At 31.2% G+C, this 22,056-nt stretch overlaps 1 protein-coding gene across 1 annotated transcript in view; it reads left to right on the forward strand.

Annotated features, from left to right (window-relative positions):
• Window positions 1-18,168, forward strand: part of LOC134680791 (telomerase-binding protein EST1A-like) — a 29,779-nt gene extending 11,611 nt beyond the window's left edge. Inside the window, exons 6-20 of the mRNA XM_063540023.1 lie at window positions 1,000-1,223; window positions 2,172-2,250; window positions 2,640-2,750; window positions 3,239-3,427; window positions 4,075-4,136; window positions 4,763-4,902; window positions 5,317-5,572; window positions 6,572-6,669; window positions 8,934-9,037; window positions 9,713-9,895; window positions 10,617-10,754; window positions 10,991-11,141; window positions 15,534-15,748; window positions 16,154-16,235; window positions 17,175-18,168. Of these exons, the coding sequence (XP_063396093.1) occupies window positions 1,000-1,223; window positions 2,172-2,250; window positions 2,640-2,750; window positions 3,239-3,427; window positions 4,075-4,136; window positions 4,763-4,902; window positions 5,317-5,572; window positions 6,572-6,669; window positions 8,934-9,037; window positions 9,713-9,895; window positions 10,617-10,754; window positions 10,991-11,141; window positions 15,534-15,748; window positions 16,154-16,235; window positions 17,175-17,305 (2,163 nt within the window). The 3' untranslated portion in view covers window positions 17,306-18,168. The remainder of the gene's footprint in view (window positions 1-999; window positions 1,224-2,171; window positions 2,251-2,639; window positions 2,751-3,238; window positions 3,428-4,074; window positions 4,137-4,762; window positions 4,903-5,316; window positions 5,573-6,571; window positions 6,670-8,933; window positions 9,038-9,712; window positions 9,896-10,616; window positions 10,755-10,990; window positions 11,142-15,533; window positions 15,749-16,153; window positions 16,236-17,174) is intronic.
• The last annotated feature ends 3,888 nt before the right edge of the window (window positions 18,169-22,056 follow it).

Consider the following 22,056-nt stretch of genomic DNA (forward strand, 5'->3'; position numbering starts at 1 on the left):
CATAATGTATATACAACTCGTCTAAACATCAACCCAACAATGTTAGATCTGTAAATTTGCTTTCGCAAAATTTTTGGTTCTTCCCTCGCCGGGATTCGAACCCATGCTACTGTGATATCGTGACACCAAATCGCCTGCACTGCAGCCGTCCCGCTAGACCACACGACCACCTGGGCTCTCAAAAAAAGAGCTTTCGGTGGCCATATGTTACCTTTCCACGTCAGTTTTAATCTAGCGGTGTACTACAGTACATGATATATAAGGCATGAAGATGTTATTGTTACAGATCAGCTAAATTATCTATAGTAAAGGATCCTACAAATTAATGAAAGATACAGTCACAGAAAATAATTATATTCATAAGTACGTCTGAGTCAGTGACAACCCTACAACAGATGTATCCATCGGATCGCCATCAATGATGGTGATACATGGCTGTGTACATAATGTATATACAACTCGTCTAAACATCAACCCAACAATGTTAGATCTGTAAATTTGCTTTCGCAAAATTTTTGGTTCTTCCCTCGCAGGGATTCTAACCCATGCTACTGTGATATCGTGACACCAAATCGCCTGCACTGCTTATATATATATATTGACACCGTATGTTTGTGGTATAACATCGCGGCCACAAGTTAAAATTTGTTTTTCTGTTTAGTATTAAATTTATATTAAGATCCATTTTGTTACATCTTGTGATCAATTTTATTTGGCAATCGCCAATGGCAGTCAGCAGGGTTAAAGAACATCAGTTGTTGGACCTGTTAGTAAAATGTGTTTTGTTTAAATATACTTTTTCACTTTTTTGGTCTTTTGGAAAATGGTGTTTGTGCTGTTTTTAGATACTTCTACAACGAAATTTGTTTTACATGCACACATATAAAAAATGCGGTTTTTATCCAACGCAATCATAGGTTTGAACGTAGTTTTCAATTTAGACTTGTATATATATATATCAACTTCTGTATCAATTATAAACTTTTACTTTATTTACAGGGAACAGCATTTTATGAAGGTTTAATTCAGAAATTGCAGAAAAACTACCGATTCAAGTTGGATGACTTCCTAGACACTCACAATCTACCTCCAGAAAATATTCATCGTTTTGTAAAGCTGGCCTTGCTTAGTAGTCAGAGGAATATGATCTGTCTGGGAGATATAGCTCGCTACAGAGAACAGATGAATGAATCAGGAAAAGTTAACTATGGAAGGGCTAGAAAGTAAGAATATATATGAATATAAAGTAATGTGGGTTACATGCTAATAAGACAGCAACCCAAAAACACAAATAACAAAATAGACATCTAGAGGTCAACATACAGTTATAAATGTTAAACCTCACAATACAGCAATTAGAGATTTATGTTTGGTATGTAGATAAAGATGGGAGATTTTTCTAAAAAAGTCAAATAACACTATTTTCATTTGAGCTGCTTTGGATAGAAATGTACGTATACAAGTAGATGTGTAAGACTTTGATAGTTTTTAAAACATTCAAATTGAATTTATGGAGAACAAAAACCATTTGTATACCCTAACTACACTCCGTTTTTTCCAGTGTTCATTAAAAAACCATGAAGTTGTGGTCAAATCAACTTGAAACTTAATACATTCATATGATGTGAACTTTTTAAAGGATCCCTCACTGAAAGTTAAGAAACCAACAATCATAATGAATCCACAATAGTGTTTTGACCTAAATTAAATATTTCAATTAACATGGAAACATCAAATTGCTGACGCTATTTAAATTACATGAAATTAGAAAACAACAAAAAATAAATTGCTTAATATATAGTGCAATAAGCATGATGGATTAATCACATTTTATATATAACTCACTGAATACAGGTAGAATCTTGATTGCATTGTATAATATTTATAGATTATCGTTGATCATCTCAACGAGGTTGATTTTCTGGCTTGAGCTGGTACAGCGAAAGTGAGAAAAGCAATCGAGCTGAGATGACCAATGATAATCTGTGTATCGCTATTTTACCTATGACAACGTTGTCAATTTCATGTCAATTTCGTTAGCAACGCCACGTGGCCTCCTTAGTCACTAGCGATAATTTTTCCATCTCAAGCGAGAAGCATGATATGAAAATTATCACAAAAAAAGATCAAAGGAAAAATGCACAAAATAGCGATATTTTTTTTTATTTCAGTTGGTACACCAAAGCTCAGTTGTTGGCACCAAAGAATGGAAGACCATACAATCAACTGGCCATATTGGCTTTGTATACAGTAAGTGAATATTAGGAAATTGTTTATAATATTTTATGTTTATGGACAAAACCAAATTCAGTTAGTATTTTTTTTAAATAATCTTTCTAGTGTTCCTTGTATGAAGAGAAAATTTTGTATTCACAATATGCTGAAAGTTTCTATTGGGTTTTTGTTGTTGATTATCAAATGAGTATGCCCTTGTATCCTCAGAGTCTGAAACAATTGGCATTTGTTCTGAAATTTTAAGCTTAAAAAGGATTACAAAAAAAATAAAAATCTTCAAAACATGTGTTGTATTCTAAAAAGGTGCTCTTATTCAACATGTTCAATATTTTAATTCTATGTATTTTCTTAGTACACAAATGTATATCCATTGTTTGACTGTAGCAAATTTTATTATTATTAAGAGAAGAAAGTTAGATGCTGTGTACTATTACATGAGAAGTTTAGCAGCTAGTAACCCGTTCTTAACAGCTAGAGAAAGTCTAATGTCACTGTTTGATGAAGCAAGAAAAAAGGTAGATATAATGGTTTCCATTTTGAAATAAGAAGAAAAAGTGCTGGTGTTATCAGGACGACCAGCTTACCTTATAAATAGGAAAAATATATTATGTTTCAAGTAGTAATAGTTATTTGAATGTTGCCCAAATTATTTAACTAGTAAGGCCCTGCACACATTAGGCTAGATGCCTACTCATATAAATATTCATTTTATAACAGTTTGTATTAGTTTTGTATCCTGGGTACCAGTTTGAGCTATATTTTGTTGATAATTCTATGGTTTCTCTACAATAATTAGAAGGTTTGTCACAAGCAGGGTACAATTTTCAGACTGAAGGTTAAGGCCATAAACTGTATGTTAGATTGTAAAAATATATAAAATTTTGATCAGATTTCAGAAAATTTGTAATTCATATTTCTGTCAGACAAGAAACAAAGAGGGTACTGAACTTTTAGAAGAAACATTTATTAATTTAAAGTATAAATTTGTCATCTTTGTTTTAAGGCTGAGGCTGCTGAGAAGAAAAGATCAGATGAAAAGGACAAACATAAGAACCCAAAACAACAACAGCAACAACAACAACATAAACATGGGGAAAGAATAGAAATCTGGATAGGTACTGATGGGACCAGTTCAGAGGCTCATAAACAAGATGGCGACGGTGAAGATCTGGAAAAGATGGATGCTGTTGAGGTATTGTTAGCTTAAATTAAAGTCTTTGAAAAATGTTATTGTAAATTAGAAATATTTATCTTGTATTTATTATTTATTTATTAATTTATTGTTGAAAAATGAAACAAAAAAACAAGATTAATTACTGAGATATCTGAAACTGCTGCTTGTATTATTACCATATAATGCAATCAAAAGTCTAGAATTTGAGTTCTTATCTTTACTTGACCTTCCCAACCCCAATTTTTGAAATAGAAAAAAACACTACAAAACTTCTGAATTTACCTGAAATGTTCTCCTCACCCTGACATATCCATCACCATACTAATGGATTACAGCCATTATCAAATATGAAATGAAAAAAAACTTATTTTAGAATTCTCAAACTTAAAGAGACTTATATTATAATCATGTCAACTATTTTACAGAGGAAAAATTTAGTAAGTATACATTTGGAACATGAAAGTTTTTTTTTGTTTTTGTTTGTTCTGTTATTTTTAAGAGTTGTGTTTGTCATTTTATAAAATGTTGATTTTACATTGGTTTTAAAATGCCATACCAATTTAGTTTGACTATTGGAGTTTTGAGTGTTTATATGCAAGCAAGACTTAATTTATCTTCATTATTAACTGGATTCTATATATTACTGTGTTTATTTTTGCTTTTAGTTGAACAAAAGATTTGTGCTGAGTTTCTTAAACATCCATGGTAAATTGTTCACCAAGATTGGGTAAGTTCAAAGTACCAATACACATATTAATTTTTGGGTCATTAGATTAATGAGCAATGCAAGGTCACATTACCTATAAAAAAGAGTACAATATTTGTTTCAAATTTCTTTCAGAACAATATCATTTGAGTCTTAAATCAATATGTAGTATAATGCACATTGGGTGAAAAACATTGCTATTGTAGTCAAGGGTCAGGGTTACAGCAGTAATAGATAATCTGAAACATATTATCTATTTAATGAAACCGTCAGCAGACTTTACAAGCTAAAACAATCAAAACAATAGTTAGGAACAAACAAAATCTTGAACAACAAATTGGTAAAGATAGCAACTCATCTTATGCCCCAGTGGTAAAATTGAGAATGGAAATTGGGAATGTATCAAAGAGAAAACAACCTGACCATAGAAAAAACAACAGCAGAAGGTCACAAACAGGTCTTCAATGTAGCGAGAAATTCCCTCACCCAGAGGCATCTTTAATACATCAATTTTCAGTCGCATAGTTTTTTCTCTTCTAATTTCAAAAGATTTCATTAAAGATACAAGAAATCACACCTTTACACAAAAAATTCTATTTAAAATACTTCCAAACATGAAAGTAAATAAAATAAATATTAAATTTTAGGAGAGAAAGTTTCCCTGAATGTTGTGCCCAGATGTTGAAGGAGTTCCGAGCCTTACTGAAGTACAATGCTATAGGACCATCACGGTTGTTACAGCTGATAGCTATCAATATGTTTGCTATTGACAACACAGCTCTTAAAGGTAACAATTTGAAACTTTTTTCTTACATTTCATGTTAAACTCAGTCAAAGAAATTGGGTATGGCATTTATAGAACCGAATTGATGATTCTTCAAATATTTCCTAATATTAGTATTAATGTATAATAACATTTACAAAAATTAAAAGAACAACAATTTTTTTTTATTGAGGACTGTAAATTTATAGGTACTTAATTTTGGATGCCAACTATGATTTGTAGGAATGTTTCAATTGTTTGTTTAAAAATTCTGGTTTGAATTTGATCGCTGATAGATTATTTATGTGCTTGTCACAAGTCAGGAACCTGTAATTTAGTGGTTGACGTGGGTTGCTGTTTGTCATTTTTTTTCATTTTTTGCATTGTAGAATAAATCCAACAGTTTTATTTGTTAATATTTTTTTCTGTTTTTTACAGATACTTCCCTTGCATCAGGGTTTAGATCAGAACTACAAGAACAAGCTGTAGAACTTGGACTGTATATGTTTGGTATTTTAGTGGAGAGATGTTCAGAGCAATTCAAAATCCACCTAAAGTCTTCAGACTATCCTACCAAATTATGTAATGCAGAACTAGAGGAACTCATTCCTGGGGTCAAGATCTGGACTGACTGGATGGTCTGTAACTCTCAATACTGGAATCCTCCCCCTGCAACTCTAGATCCAAGTTTAGGGTAAGTAAATACCTTCTATATATGGATCAATATCATATATCACATGTATCAATTCTGATTTATAAGTTTCGTTCCTATAAATTAATAATTATTTCAGTTTTTATTAATGTGAATAGTGCAATTGTACAACTATTGCAAATAACTAGCTTTCTAATATCTATTACATTTATCTGTATGCAGATTTTTCTGATATCATAATACTAGTTACATAGAGCGAACCCCATATGGAATTTACTTACCCTGTATATATCATATTAGGACACTAGCACACTATGTAACAAATTTACCTTACTGACTATCTTTATTTGTTGAATTTAGACTAAAGTGGTCTTATTTACTATCATAACACATCTTCTTATTTACTATCATAACACATCTTCTTATTTACTATCATAACACATCTTCTTATTTACTATCATAACACATCTTCTTATTTCTGTATTAATGTGTCCAAGTGTTCAATTTTAAGAACCTTCTTCAATTGGTCTGCACTAAAAAACTGATGTTAACAATAAATATCTGTCATCAACAACCTTGATATAACAACATTCAACAGAACTTTCAATACTTTTAAATAATCAAACAGTGCCTAAGTCGTAAATCCACTACTGACCGTGTATTGAAATACTCCACGCCTCCCTACTAACCTAATATGGAATATAAACGGTCACCATGAGGTCGCTTTTAACCAATCATATTCCTAGAAATGTATAGGAGGTAAGATAATAATTAATCTCGTCTTATTGTCAATTCTTTAAAAAAATCACAATAATAAAAGCACAAAATAATTTCTGAATTAACAGTATTCCTCTTGATACAATGGATAATGTTCTGTTTCATTACAAAATTATTTATACGGAGACCTATGATTTGTTAATGTTTTGTAATTTACACAGGTTTTTTGTATTGATCATTTTCAGTACATAAGTAGATGTGTGGAGTTATATGGACACTTTGTATACTTTTATGTTCATACAATATTTGAATGGTCTATTTCAGTGTACAAATAGATGTCTGGAGTGCTACAGCTGGATTATGTAATATATTGAAGGATATTGATATTAATCATGTTAAACTATATACAGAAAGGAAGGAAGGTTAGTAGAATATATACTTGTAGATAGATAACTAATAAAACCATGGAATAGATTCATAAAAAACACCAAATAATACTGCACATACTATTTAGTTTTCCACATCAAAGCTAAGGGCCACCAAGGGCCTTTGGTATCCAGAACAGAAGCAGTTCTTACATACTAAGTAACACTTAGCCTTGTTAATAGTATACAAATAAGATATGGTACAATAGACGTATTTAAACTTGTATGCAAATTTGTTCGCCATTTCATTAAATCACACAGGTTTCTGTAAATTTTGACCTCATAATTCAAAACAATTGACGTCACAACTAAGATGTGATTGTTGCTTGACGTCAAAAGGTTATTCGGAGGTGATACAAGGTCATTCGGAGGCACAATACAGCTTAATACCAAAACTGTAAATACGTTTATTTCCCACCATAAAGCTCTCCACCAGAGACCAAATATCATGAAATAAACAACCATAGGTCACAGTGCTGTCTTCAACCATGAGTAAAACCCATGTAACAAAGTCAGCTATAAAAGGCCCCAAAATGACAATTGTATTACTATTAGCGAAAGAACCTTGTGTGCAAAACTGGTTGGTCAATGATAATAAGCGGTAAGGTGACCTATAAATGTTAAAGTATGTGTCATTTTGGTCTTTTGTGGATAGTTGTCTCATTGGCAATCATACCACATCTTTTTAGCTCACCTGGCCCGAAGGGCCAAGTGAGCTTTTCCCATCACTTTGCGTCCGGCGTCCGTCGTCGTCCGTCGTCCGTCGTCGTTGTTAACTTTTACAAAAATCTTCTCCTCTGAAACTACTGGGCCAAATTGAACCAAACTTGGCCACAATCATCATTGGGGTATCTAGTTTAAAAAATGTGTGGCGTGACCCGGTCAACCAACCAAGATGGCCGCCACGGCTAAAAATAGAACATAGGGGTAAAATGCAGTTTTTGGCTTATAACTCAAAAACCAAAGCATTTAGAGGAAATCTGACGTGGGGTAAAAATGTTTATCAGGTCAAGATCTATCTGCCCTGAAATTTTCAGATGAATCGGTCAACCCGTTGTTGGGTTGCTGCCCCTGAATTGGTAATTTTGTGGAAATTTTGCAGTTTTTGGTTATTATCTTGAATATTATTATAGATAGAGATAAACTGTAAACAGCAATAATGTTTAGCAAAGTAGGATTTACAAATAAGTCAACATGACCAAAATGGTCAGTTGACCCGTTTAGGAGTTATTGCCCTTTATAGTTAATTTTTAACCATTTTTCGTAAATCTTAGTTATCTTTTACAAAAATCTTCTCCTCTGAAACTACTGGGCCAAATTAATCCAGACTTGGCAATAATCATCTTTTGGGTATCTAGTTTTAAGAATGTGTCCGGTGACCCGACTATCAAATCAAGATGGCCGCCACAGCTAAAAATAGAACATAGGGGTAAAATGCAGTTTTTGGCTTATAACTCAAAAACCAAAGCATTTAGAGCAAATCCAACACGGGGTAAAATTATTAATCAGATCAAGATCTATCTGCCCTATAATTTGCAGATGAATCTGACAACCCATTGTTGGGATGCTGCCCCTGAATCGGTAATCTGAAGGAAATTTTGCTGTTTTTGGTTATTATCTTAAATTTTATTATAGATAGAGATAAATTGTAAACAGCAATTATGTTCAGCAAAGTAAGATTTACAAATAAGTCAACATGACCGAAATGGTCGATTGACCCCCTAAGGAGTTATTGTCCTTTATAGTCAATTTTTAACAATTTTCATAAAATTTGTAAATTTTTATTAACATTTTCCACTGAAACTACTGGGCCAAGTTCATTATAGATAGAGATAAATGTAAGCAGCAAGACTAGTAAAGTAAGATTTACAAACACATCACCATCACCAAAACACAATTTTGTCATGAATCCATCTGCTTCCTTTGTTTAATATTCACATAGACCAAGGTGAGCGACACAGGCTCTTTGGAGCCTCTAGTTTAAATTTATTAAGATTCCTACCATATCCTTGTGTAGTATTTTGTTTTAAAAGCTGCTAGTTATAAATTTACACTGTTAATCAGAGATAGTGATTCTATAAAATAAACTGAAGAACAGTCCCAAGAAGGCATGACATTAAAGAGAATTAACTAATATTGTGTAACCTTGTAAACAAATTTAGATTTGTGGTAGATGTCAATCTATTATGTATTTATTCATGTTGCAAAATGCTAAGGTTCCATGTTAAAGTTAATATTGCATGCTGCATTTCTACTTTTAGGCTGTGAGCCAGTGTTACTAATGGAAGATTCCATGTTGTCTGGATTTGTTCCCCTGCTCAGTGCCCCAATAGAAATATCATTTGTACATAAACTGGTTGACAAGGTATGTCCTGCTTACTTATTTTATAGAGTATTTTTTAAATACTTATGGTATCACGGAGAGCTATTTTGTAAAGGATGATATACATAAATGTTAGTGTCAATCTTTAGAAAGGCTTTGGTATTACCAACTTTCTAAAATGTTTGACCAAATTGCAATATGCAAACTGATTAAATGGTAAAATATTTGAGATCCTTGCTTAAAGAAGTTGCTAGCATAAAGCATTGGCAGTGTCAAAATGATTATTCTAACCATCTTAATCTTAAGAGTAAATGTCGATCATAAAATCAGAAATATTTGCATGATATGTGTCAGTCAGACTCATGTTACTTACAGCATATCACTTGCAGGGCAATACAAAAATACTCATAAAATTCAGAAATTAATGAAATCTTTTGCTGAAATATCAGTAAAATGAATCATTAAAAAAACTCCTTTACAGCATTTCTTACTTCTCAAATATATGTATAGGAAGATGTGGTGTAAGTGCCAATGAGACAACTCTCCATCCAAATAACAATTTAAAAAAAGTAAACCATTATAGGTCAATGAACGGCCTTCAACACAGAGCCTTGGCTCACACCGAACAACAAGCTATAAAGGGCCCCAAAATTACTAGTGTAAAACCATTCAAACGGGAAAACCCACGGTCTAATACTTATTTCTATGATATTTTAGGAGATTGCTCAGGACTGTTTGAGAATACAGAAGCTACAGTTGTTTGGTGATTATCTGTGTGGTATAGAACCTCCAATGTTAGCCTATAATGTAGAGACAAAACAGTATTACTCCATAGCTTTATCTGTCGAGGAAACAGAGGAACAAAAGAAACCTTCATTATCAGCTGAGGAATGGTCCGATGTAAGTGAATAATAAGAGGCATAGGGGGTATATGACTGCTACACAACAGAAACAACATTAATAAATTTTTCATCTTCTGACCCGTGTGTTAAAACTGCTGTTTGTTTTGTTTAAGGTGGTATCCAACACTTTGACTAAAATTAATTTGGCTTGTTTAATTTTCATAAAATTTTGACAAAATATTTACTTTGACCTTTTGAAGTTTTTTTTTAAATTTCAAAAAAGTTGAACCAATCATATCAAGGAAAAATTCATTGGATATATATATAGCAATTTGACAAACACTAATTTTGATCATTGAGAAGCTTAATATTTCCTTAAAAATAGAAAGAGTTTAAAATGTTTAGCTGGTTTTACAGAGTTATCTCCCTGTAGTGTTAAGTACCTCCATAAGAACATCAACAGATCAAAATGTAATAACAACTTCTTGAGTAAAATATAATTACTGTTTGTCACCTCAAACTCCACCAAGTCTAAGAAAGTTGTCAACAAATGCACAGATATGTATTAGAAAAAAAAATAACTAATTTAATTAAAGGAAAATTTACAGGATAAAGATATAAGCCATATTGATCCTAAAATTGAACAAGTTAAAAGAATAATGACTTGGTGGGATGTCCCCCTTCAATGAATTGTAGCTGAGAAACATCCCCTCGTTTGAAAAACCTTTGATGATCTTATATGATGATGTATGGTGATAAATGTTTTTGTTTGTTGACAGGATGGAGATGTAATTATAGAGAGTGAAGAGGAGATAATCCATGGTGGTGATGACGACCATGTCAAACACCTTAAAGAGAAAAAACTTCATTTGAAACAGATTAAACAAGATCAAGAAAAACACAAAGAAAATATACAGGTAAAATCTGATCTTAAATCTATTTTTTTTTCAATTAAAACAGATTAAACAAAACAAAGAAAAAAATAAGGAAAATATACAGGTAAAACTTGAAATAGTTATAAAGAGGAAAAACCAAGAAACATGTACAAGATAACGTTTACTACATTATGGAAGAAAATTGATTGAAAAGTTATTGTTAGTTATGACAGATATTAGTACTATTTAATAATAATAATGTGTTTATTTTATTGCAGAAAATAATAGACAAAAATCGCCACCATTGTATAGAAGTAGAAATACATCCAATATTCCTGGTACCTGATACTAACTGTTTTATAGACCATCTTCCAGGCCTTAAGAAACTGATACTGTCAAAGAAGTTCACAATTACTGTACCATTAGTTGGTAAGAAGAGTTTATTTTCTTGGATACCAGTTTTTGTGTGGATATTTCATCTAGTAGTTCTGCCATTGCTTGCATACAAGCCTATAGAAAATTCATAATTTGTTGAACATTTTTAATAATCTATGGGTTGCCTGTACCCACAAACCCATGAAAATTGGTATTCAAGGAAAAATATTGAATTCACCTTAATCAATGATACATACTTTGAAAAATCTGAACGCTGAATTTTCATAAGCTGATGTAGTTATTATCAGACAGAGTGTTGGAGATCCTTGTGAGCAAAGTGTGTACCAGAATCTTTATTTTTATCAGATTACAAAATCTGTTCAACTTTGCCTAAATTACAGATCTATATAACTGATTTTACTTGAACACAATAGTTTAACCAGTTGGCTTTTTAGCTCAACTGTCCCGAAGGGACAAGTGAGCTTATGCCATCACTTGGCGTCCGTCGTCGTAAACTATTTCAAGAATCTTCTCCTCTGAAACTACTGGGCCAAATACTTTCAAACTTTAACTGAATGTTCCTTAGGGTATCTTATTTATAAATTGTATCCGAAGTTTTGATCTATCAACAAACATGGTCGCCATTGCTAAAAATAGAACATAGGGGTCAAATGCAGTTTTTGGCTTATAACTCAAAAACCAAAGCATTTAGAGCAAATCTGACATGGGATAATATTGTTTATCAGGTCATGATCTATCTGCCCTGAAATTTTCAGATGAATCAGACAACCCGTTGTTGGGTTGCTGCCCCTGAATTGGTAATTTTAAGGAAATTTGGCTGTTTTTGGTTATTATCTTGAATATTATTATAGATAGAGATAAACTGTAAACAGGAATAAGGTTCAGCAAAGTAAGATTTACAAATAAGTCAACATGACGGAAATGGTCAATTGACCCCTTTAGGAGTTATTGCCCTTTATATTCAATTTTTTACCATTTTTCGTAAATCTTAGTAATCTTTTACAAAAATCTTCTCCTCTGAAACTACTGGGCAAAATACTTTCAAACTTTAACTGAATGTTCCTTAGGGTATCTTGTTTCTAAATTGTATCCGAAGTTATGATCTATCAACAAACATGGTCGCCATTGCTAAAAATAGAACATAGGGGTCAAATGCAGTTTTTGGCTTATAACTCAAAAACCAAAGCATTTAGAGCAAATCTGACCAGGGGCTATATTGTTTATCAGGTCAAGATCTATCTGCCCTGAAATTTTCAGATGAATCAGACAACCTTTTGTTTGGTTGCTGCCCCTGAATTGATAATTTTAAGGAAATTTTGCTGTGTTTGGTTATTATCTTGAATATTATTATAGATAGAGATAAACTGTAAACAGCAATAATGTTCAGCAAAGTAAGATTTACAAATAAGTCAAATGACGGAAATGGTCAGTTGACCCCTTTAGGAGTTATTGCCCTTTAAAGTCAATTTTTAACCATTTTTCGTAAATCTTAAAAATCTTTTACAAAATTCTTCTCCTCTGAAACTACTGGGCCAAATACTTCCAAACTTTAACTGAATGTTCCTTAGGGTATCTAGTTTGTAAATTGTATCCGAAGTTATGATCTATCAACAAACATGGTCGCCATTGCTAAAAATAGAACATAGGGGTCAAATGCAGTTTTTGGCTTATATCTCAAAAACCAAAGCATTTAGAGCAAATCTGACCTGGGATTATTTCGATTATCAAGTCAAGATCTACAATGTATCTGCCCTGAAATTTTCAGATGAATCAGACAACCTGTTGTTGGGTTGCTGCCCCTGAATTGATAATTTTAAGGAAATTTTGCTGTTTTTGTTTATTATCTAGAATATAATTATAGATAGAAATAAACTGTAAACAGCAATGATGTTCAGCAAAGTAAGATCTTCAATTAAGTCAATTTGACCAAAATTGTCAATTGACCCCTTAAGGAGTTATTGCCCTTTAAGGACTTTTTTTCGCAATTTGTTCATCATGTTGACTTACTTTAAAAAAATCTTCTCCTTTGAAACTGCTGTATCAATTTCAGCCAAACTTAGGCTAAATGAGTTTCAGAGTATTTAGTTTAAATTTTATATTTTATTTCCTTGTATGTCAAGAAACATAGCTACTATGGCTAAAATAGAACATAGGAGAAAATGATTATTTTTTTTGGCTTTTGAAGAAAATAGGACGATCCAAAAAACATTTAAATAAATTGAAAAGCCAAAATAATCATTGATGAGAGATTTAACCAAAAGAATTAAGGTGAGCGATTCAGGCTCTTGAGAGCCTCTTGTTATTATTATTACAGTGAGTTGCCTATAGGTGTTACTGTAAAAGTTTACCTATAGCTCAACCTGTTTTTAAAATTGTCAACACAATAGGGACATTTAAATTGACCAGTTGGTATTGTTAGATTTAAATCTACCTTGATGCTACCTGTAAAAAAAATTATTCACCAAACCCAAAGTTTCAGCATGCTTCAGCATGCTTTTTTCCTGAACTTTTTCTTACCTAGGATTATTCTATTGAGAGATTTTTATTTTACTGTCATTCAAAATATTAGGAGTGATCAAGCCAAACAAGAATGACTATATCATATATGATATTTTCTTGCAGTTTGTTTAAAATTGCATGGCCTTAAATGCACTACATTTCATCTTAATGTTTGTATAGCCACTACTTGCAGTGTTTATACCCTAAATAATCCAGTCATAATATTTCACTCACTTTATGAAACATCAAAATCATATTTGAATAAACAATTTTATTTATTTTTTAACACTAATATTTGAAATCTCATCCAGAATTCCAAAGATTTTAAATAATTCCCAATTTTATTCATTTTTCACTACTTCACTAGATTTTTTTCTAAATCCATAGTATAAATTCTGATTAACTTCCCATGATATACAACCTAATTTAACAGGTGCAGAATCTTGTTATTTTGTTATCAATTCCATTACTATATTCCAAATAGATATCCTCACTTTACAAATATTTTGTAATATTTTATTTATATTTTTACTATATATCACTTGATTTTACTATATCCACAGTAAACATTTTATTTCTTTTCCTATGATAAATTTCCAAATCAAACAATATTTGATCCAGAATTTTATAATTACTATTTCCAATTTCACATGAATCACTTAAAACATTTCCTCACGTTAGGAATATTATATTTTACTTTCATTTTTCACTTTATCACTAGATTAGACTATATCCACTGCATTAATTCAACATTTTATTTCATTTCCAAGATCCCATTTAAATGGTAAATCATCTTAAGTTTGTAATAGATCCCAAAACTAATAATGAATGTTTTTAAAATCACGTTTAAAGCCACAGAAACATGTTGGATGAACTCGCACTATATCTCTTACTTGAATTCCAGTTTTGAATTTGTTTAATCTTTAACATAACTAAATCCCATCGTATGAAAATTTGAATTTCCTTGATTGAACACAGAATTTTATGCACAAAAGTCCCACTGATATTATAATAGATTTTAAAGAAAAAACACAGCAAGGTATACTCCAAAATTATTTTCTAATTTTACATGTACAACAATATATGTAAGCCCCACAAAACAGTTTGAATGAATTATTTCCTCCTTGATGTCCTTCATGACAATAACATCTTGAAAAAAACACATCACATTTTAAGAAGCAAAATTGCCATAAAAAATCTAAGAAGTGAATTCAAATGAAATAAATCCAATATTGTATGCACAATGACACCAAAAGATTTCAAACATTGCAAATAATAATCCAAAATGAGAATCTTGAAGGGTCATGTGAAGAAATGAACAACATATCCCTCTGAAAATTTAAACTGTAAACACCTGAACAGCTATTTCTTGTTTCACTGGCAGCTGGACAATACTATGTATAAGGGTTAGAATTTTAAAGAAGCATTTAGTGTGTAAATAAAGTTTAAATTTTCAAACATAGTAATACATATTTAATTTAATCTTTTAGTGATTTAGAATTTTAGGTAAAAATTTGATAAATCATAAATATCAGGGATTTAAAACAATTAAAACCAAAAACTATTTTCTTCCCTATCAATTTTTTAATAGAAAAATCCTAGGTAAGAAAAAGTTCAAGAAAAAAGCATGCTGAAACTTTGGGTTAGGTGAATAAAAATCTTTACAGGTAGCATCAAGGTAGATTTAAATCTAACAATACCAACTGGTCAATTTAAATGTCCCTATTGTGTTGACAATTTTAAAAACAGGTTGAGCTATAGGTAAACTTTTACAGTAACACCTATAGGCAACTTACTGTAAGAATGTTTCAGTGATTGAGTAGGAAATTAAGAATTGAGGAAATTCTGTATGTAAGATTTTTTTAATCAAATTTCGATAAAAACAAAAGTTATATTATCAAGTTATATGTTTTTAAAATTTTTTAGTGATAAATGAATTAGACGGTTTGGCCAAAGGCAGTAAAGATGGACAATACAGTACACAACAACATGCTAACAGAGTTAGAAAAACATCAGAGGAGAGTGTGCAGTTTCTGGAGGCAGAATTTGAGAAGAAAAATTCTCACTTAAAAACTCAAACATCTAAAGGAAACATATTAGAAACTATTGCATTTAGGAGTGAAGAAAGTGAAAATGGAACAGTAAGTTTATAATATATGTATGACGTCATGATTTTACTCATGAACCAGTCATTGGGTAAAAATATTAGAAGATGCTTGAACAATTTGAATTCTAATATGAGTATAGATACCAAACTATGGAAAATATCAACAATTTTACACATATCTAGATCTATTCACATATTCTATAAACAGTCCTTAACTCCTTTTAACATAAATGAAATTAGAAGGCAACAAAAAAGATATTAACATAAAATTGAGAATGGAAATGGGAAATATATGAACAACTTAACCAAAAAACAAGAATACAGCAGAAGGCCACCACGTTATTCTGCTCCCATCACTGTTTACTTTTAAGTTCCACCTGACCTCCCTGTCATTATGTTTTATTGAATAGCTTTGAAGGTAAACTTTAATGTTTTTTAGGGGAACAATGATGACATAATATTGTCTAGCTGTTTACACTACTGTAAGGATAAAGCCAGAGAGTTTATGCCAAAAGAGAAAGGTCAGTTTATTCTATAATAATTTAATTCTGGATGTAACGCGTCTTCTGATTGGCTGACTTTATTTTGTTACCAGACCTTAGACATAATTCAGTCATGTGACCGTGACGTCATCAACGTTTTTTCAAGGTTTTCTACGGTTTAAAATGGAATTTAGAATTAAATTATAAGAAATGACTGTAATATTTTTTCTGTCTATTGGAAATAACATAAAAAATGTGGTGCACACTGTTAAATAAACCGCTACCCGCGTTATTCAGTGTGCACCAAATTTTTTATGTTATTTCTTCATAGACAGAAAAAATATTACAGTCATTCCTTAAATAGTATATCTAATATCATGATTTGATTGTTTTGCATCATTATAAACCATATTAAAGATCACATAAGAATAATTTTTTTTAACAAATATGTTCAAAGGCATGTATAAGCAACTGTTAGCTTTCCATCTGTATTGCAGTTTGCCTGAAAATCAGGAAATTCACCATTATTGTAGATTTGGATTTTTTTTAATTTACAATTAAAATGTATTTACCGATCAGAAAGCAATATAGTGAAGACTTTTGCATCACACAAGAATATCCATAAATCAAAATATTCAAAGTACTGAAAGGCTCAACTTGTTGGTAGAGTCTATCGAGTTTGAATTAAATAAAATCGAGAATGGAAATGGGGAATGTGTCAAAGAGACAACAACCCAACCAAATAAGCTTGCCCAATTGAATATGAGCTCTCAAATTTTTTCTTCTGTTTTGGTTTCACAAAAAAGTTTCAACCTTAATTTGAGGTCTTGGATGGTAAGAAATGACAGACATGTTTTACTTTGACCATAAAATTAAGGATTGTTTCATCTTTTGCTTTATAAATCTCTGATTGGAGTTATTCTAATCTTATAAAACCATTGCAACTGGCATTGAACCAATTCTTCCTTTTCTTTACAGATGGACCTGTTAGGCTGTACCGTGATGTAGTCCTATTAACAGATGACAGAAATCTAAGATTGAAGGCACACACACATAATGTTCCTGTTAAAGATGTGCCATCTTTCCTCCATTGGAGCAAGGTCACCTGATCATGTAGTTATCCAATCACAATGGTGCTGGTCATTCTGCCCGGGATAACTGGATCACTGTATATCACTACATAACAAGTGTAGTGGTATGCAGGATAAATCACACCCAATGAAGAAAATAATTCCTCGCATTATTTAGTCTGGCGTTTCAAAAAAATAAATTGATTCCCTGCAAAATTGCTGAGTGAAGAAAATAGCTTAACCGTTTAGGATTATCTGTAACCGTTATTTATTGTTATTCTACATGGCTAATTAAGGGCTTTATACAAAGTCGGCCATACCAATTGGAGTGTTTTCAACATGAAATATTCAAAACAAGGAGTGAGGATATATGTATTGTTATGATATATTTATTTGGTGTAGTTTTTGACCTTTTTGAACTGATATAGACAGTGAATTAGTGACATTTAATTGACTTATGAACTGTGAATATCACATGATTGTTTTGTGTACGTCTTAACCAATCTAACAAATTGATGGCAACCTAAAAATAGAATAATTTATATATTTGATAACGATTGTCGAAAAAAGGAATCACAGGATTTATAGGAATGGAATGGAATTTATGTTAAAAAGTATTTGGATTGAAATAGATCTACAGTTGTAAAGGACATTAGACTTGTTTGATTGAAAAATTGATGTGTGATAATATGGTATGGAATCCCATGAACTTGGATGTTAAAGTCAGTTCTATAGTGCACAATTAACTTAAATTAAATAAAAGTTTTTTACAGTGGTTGAATCATAACCTAGATTTATGAAAATTTCAGGTCATTAATACCTCAAGTTTGCTTTATCCATAGCTAGCAGTTTTATTTCACTTGTATATATATGTATATAATTATATAAAAGGATTTGCACATCAGATTGAAATATTTGAATCAGATTGTACATATAGTACCGGTATATTGTTTTGTTTTTTTAATTATGATTACCTATCAATACTCCATTTGTACTCATTGATTTGTTATATCTAATATACTGTATATATTGAATATTTTTTTCTGATTTAGGTTCTTGAGGATGTCTGCTGCTCTAATTTAAAATAACAAGGATTTCATGTGGTTGCTTAAAATGAAAACAACTTTGATATTTAAACAAAATAAAGTAATAAAATCATTAGTCTCGTGTGTAGTTTTCAAAATACGAGACATTTAGAAAATGGCGGGAAAAGGGTTTTCTTCAGACTTTACTATTTGTTAACATTGGAATTGTTTTTTACCCTTTAAACCAAGAAAAAATAACAAGGATTTCATGCCGCCGGATCACTAAATCTGAAATGATCTATTGAACAGATTTATGAAGACAAAAGTGGGGTGTCGTGTAAAAAAAAATTTAATACATTTGGATGGATAAAACCTGAGAAAATCGAAAATATGACAAGAATTCAAAAACATGACCAGCAGACATCCTTAAAGTATAAATTTTTCTTTATGATTTACCATTTATGATTGTATAGTTTTGTGGATTGTTGGTACTTAAAAATATATATATATATATATACCATTGGTTTTATATCAATTGTTTAAGGACTGTTTAACCAATCTCAACATACTGTTGTACTATTGGAAAATTTTACCCAGAATGCGCTCGATTTTGAAATGCTGAATTCCAAACTGTTTATTTATTAACATCATTGGTGCAAAATAAAATACTGCTATTTTTAAGGTCGTAAAGGTCAATAGTTACACATTAATATCAATTGCAATCATTTGCATGCAAAGAATCCAACACTATATGTGTACAATAATAAATAGTTAAAGACAAATATTTTTTTTAATACTTAAACTCCAAATTCAAATTGTTTTTTTTTTTATACTCCAGCTTATCTATAGTTTTTGCATCACGTTTTCCATTATACATTTCTTGTCAGTTTTGCAGCACAATATTTATAATTTTGCAATAAAGCAAAGTTCTGGCTTTGAGTTGATAGGTATTATTCCTTTTTATAGCTAAAATACATATAAGTACATGTATTTGTTTCACTTTTTGTAGTTTGGAATTTCATTTGAACATTTTATATTACAACAAAAAATAATATGGAAACTTCTGTGAGTGTGATGACCGGTAAACGCCAAAAAAATTTATAAGGTGTATATTGTCAATATGTGGTAATACAGTAACTCACAATTTTTTACTATGAGTTGAGTATGTTTCAGCTAAATATTAAGGAGTAGATCTGGGATTAATTTTACAAAAAATCTTACTCTTAAGTTCTGAACATTTCAGCACAACTTCCTATCAATTTCAGTCATTAAAAGGATTTTTTTGTGAATAGAGCCACAGGGTTGTCCATTTGGAAAATGTTTCGTAAATAATGTATTTACTTCAGAGAATTATGGAAAGTTTAAAGTGCTTAGGAACAGGTTGTTATTGCTTGTAACACTATCTCCACATTATGCTTTTAGTTTCAATGTTCCTTAATAAATCAAGCTTGTGTAAAGTAGATTTTTTTTTTATTCTTTTGTTATTGCTAGTGTGTATGCGTGTGTGTAGTTTAAGTATAGACATTATCAGTGTCCCTGTTGGATTTAAAAAAATCTTATATCATTATTCATATAGGTTAATATACAAATAATTAGTGTTTTCGGCTTTTTACAATGTTTTTACCTGTCTGTGTATTTTTCATTTCCAGATTTTTTTTAAATTTAAATAAGATTACCGGTAAATTTGGTAATACATGGTGTCACCAGTTATATATCATGTATATGTTTAATGCCCCTCCTCTCCTTTCACCACTAAACAGCCACCAAAATTGTTAATAATATAGACTAAATCTACATGAATTACTTTAAGTTCCAGTAAAATGGGAAAGGAAGCAGGTCCTCAATCATGAGATCTATATTCAATAGTTTCTAGAGAATTTTTAGCTTTAAAATCAGTCAGATATAGGATTGTAAGAAATTGCATTTCCCAGGATTTGACGATTTTCAATTTTATAATTATTTTGTTTCATATATTTAAAACCCTTGCATTTTAAGAAAAGGTACTTACTACTTACAGAAGGAATGAATGCCCTTTACAGTCAGGCGTCAAACAGTCATTTCCGTCTACCATTAGCGTCAAATTGGTTAAATTTTATCGTGTTTCTGTCAAAATAACTGTAAATGTGGTCCGTCAGAGGTCATAAATAATTATCCGTTTTTATGCCCCAACTGTTCTTGCGTCTGTCTGTCCGTCCGTCAGTCCGTCTGTCCGTTCGTTCGGCTTCAGGTTAAATTTTTGGGCAATGTAGTTTTTGATAAAGTTGTCAGTAGTCCAATCAACTTGAAACTTAGTACACATGTTCCATATGATATGATCTTTCTAATTTTAATGCCAAATTAGATTTTTCACCCAAACGTCCATTGAACATAGAAAATGATAGTGCCAGTGGGGCATCCACGTACTTAGGACTAGGACACATTCTTGTTTATCATCTTTAAGGAAGTGTTTATTTTTTTGACATGCACCTATAACAATTATTTACCCTTATTCAGCATGAAGGTCCCCCATAAAGACCCTCTTTACAGACATGGTTTATGTAGGAGCTGGATGAAGCTGGTCTTCAATTCTGTAATTATCTTTTAATTCTTGACCATTAATCTATATACATGTAATGGTATTATATATAAATATAATTGTTTATTTTTCTCTATCTTTTATAATTTTTGTTCATTTCTTTCTATTGTATTGTATTGATGGGTGCATTCTTCTGAATGCTTTGTCCATTTTTTTTCTATTCTGCAAACCCCATCCAGACTCTCATGTATGCAGTCCTTGTGAAAATCAGTTATCAAGAAATCTGTGTTTAGAGCAGGGTTCATACTGGTATTCACAGTATATTATTTCAAACCAAATTTAATTATGAATTTTCAAAAAAAAATATTCAATTGTTTAATTTACAAATTCTTAGAGGTAATTCAAACATGGTATAATTAATTGACAAATATTATTCATTGGCGGATCCAGAACTTTTCCTAAGGGAGGGGGCCCGCTCCAGTTATGCTTCAGTGATTCCCTATGTAATCAACCAAATTTTTCCCACCAAAGGGGGGGGGGGGCATGCCCCCCAACACCCCTAGATCTGCCTATGTTATTTTGAATTATACTTGGAAGTATATGGAATCATACATTGTTCTGGGTAATTTTATCTTTTGTTTTCTGTTGTTTTATATATGCTAGTATTGTAGAAATAATAAAATAAGAATAGTGAAAGTTGGTTATTTTTTCATACTTAACAAAAACTATTGATGAAGGAAATGCATCATCCTTTGGTATTTAGTTTAGAGAAACTTTTGTGAAAGTTTTACACTGTATACAACGATGATTTTTTTTGTATTCCTAATCTACATTGCAGGGTGTTTCCTTGCTTATCAAATTTCTTTTCATTTGTATATGTTCATGGAAGAGAAGTATTATGGTATACCAATGTCCTTCAGCGCACACTTCCTAAGATAACTCAAATTTGTATTTTATAATAACATATATTATTATAACACAATGTCAGAATTGACTGGATTTGTCATTTAAGAGTTATGGAACCTTGACCCTTAAGATTGTAAACTAGTTTTCATAAATATAAAAAAGAAGATGTGGTATGATTGCCAATGAGACATCTGTCCACAAGAGACCAAAATGACACAGAAATTAACAACTATAGGGCACCGTACAGCCTTCAACAATGAGCAAAGCCCATACCGCTTCTTGAATGGTTTTACACTATACATGCTATATATAGTTTGTAGCTCCCGAGTTGGTGGTCTTGAATT

The sequence above is a fragment of the Mytilus trossulus genome, chromosome 8, assembly GCF_036588685.1.
Source record: "Mytilus trossulus isolate FHL-02 chromosome 8, PNRI_Mtr1.1.1.hap1, whole genome shotgun sequence".
Lineage (NCBI taxonomy): Eukaryota > Metazoa > Mollusca > Bivalvia > Mytilida > Mytilidae > Mytilus > Mytilus trossulus.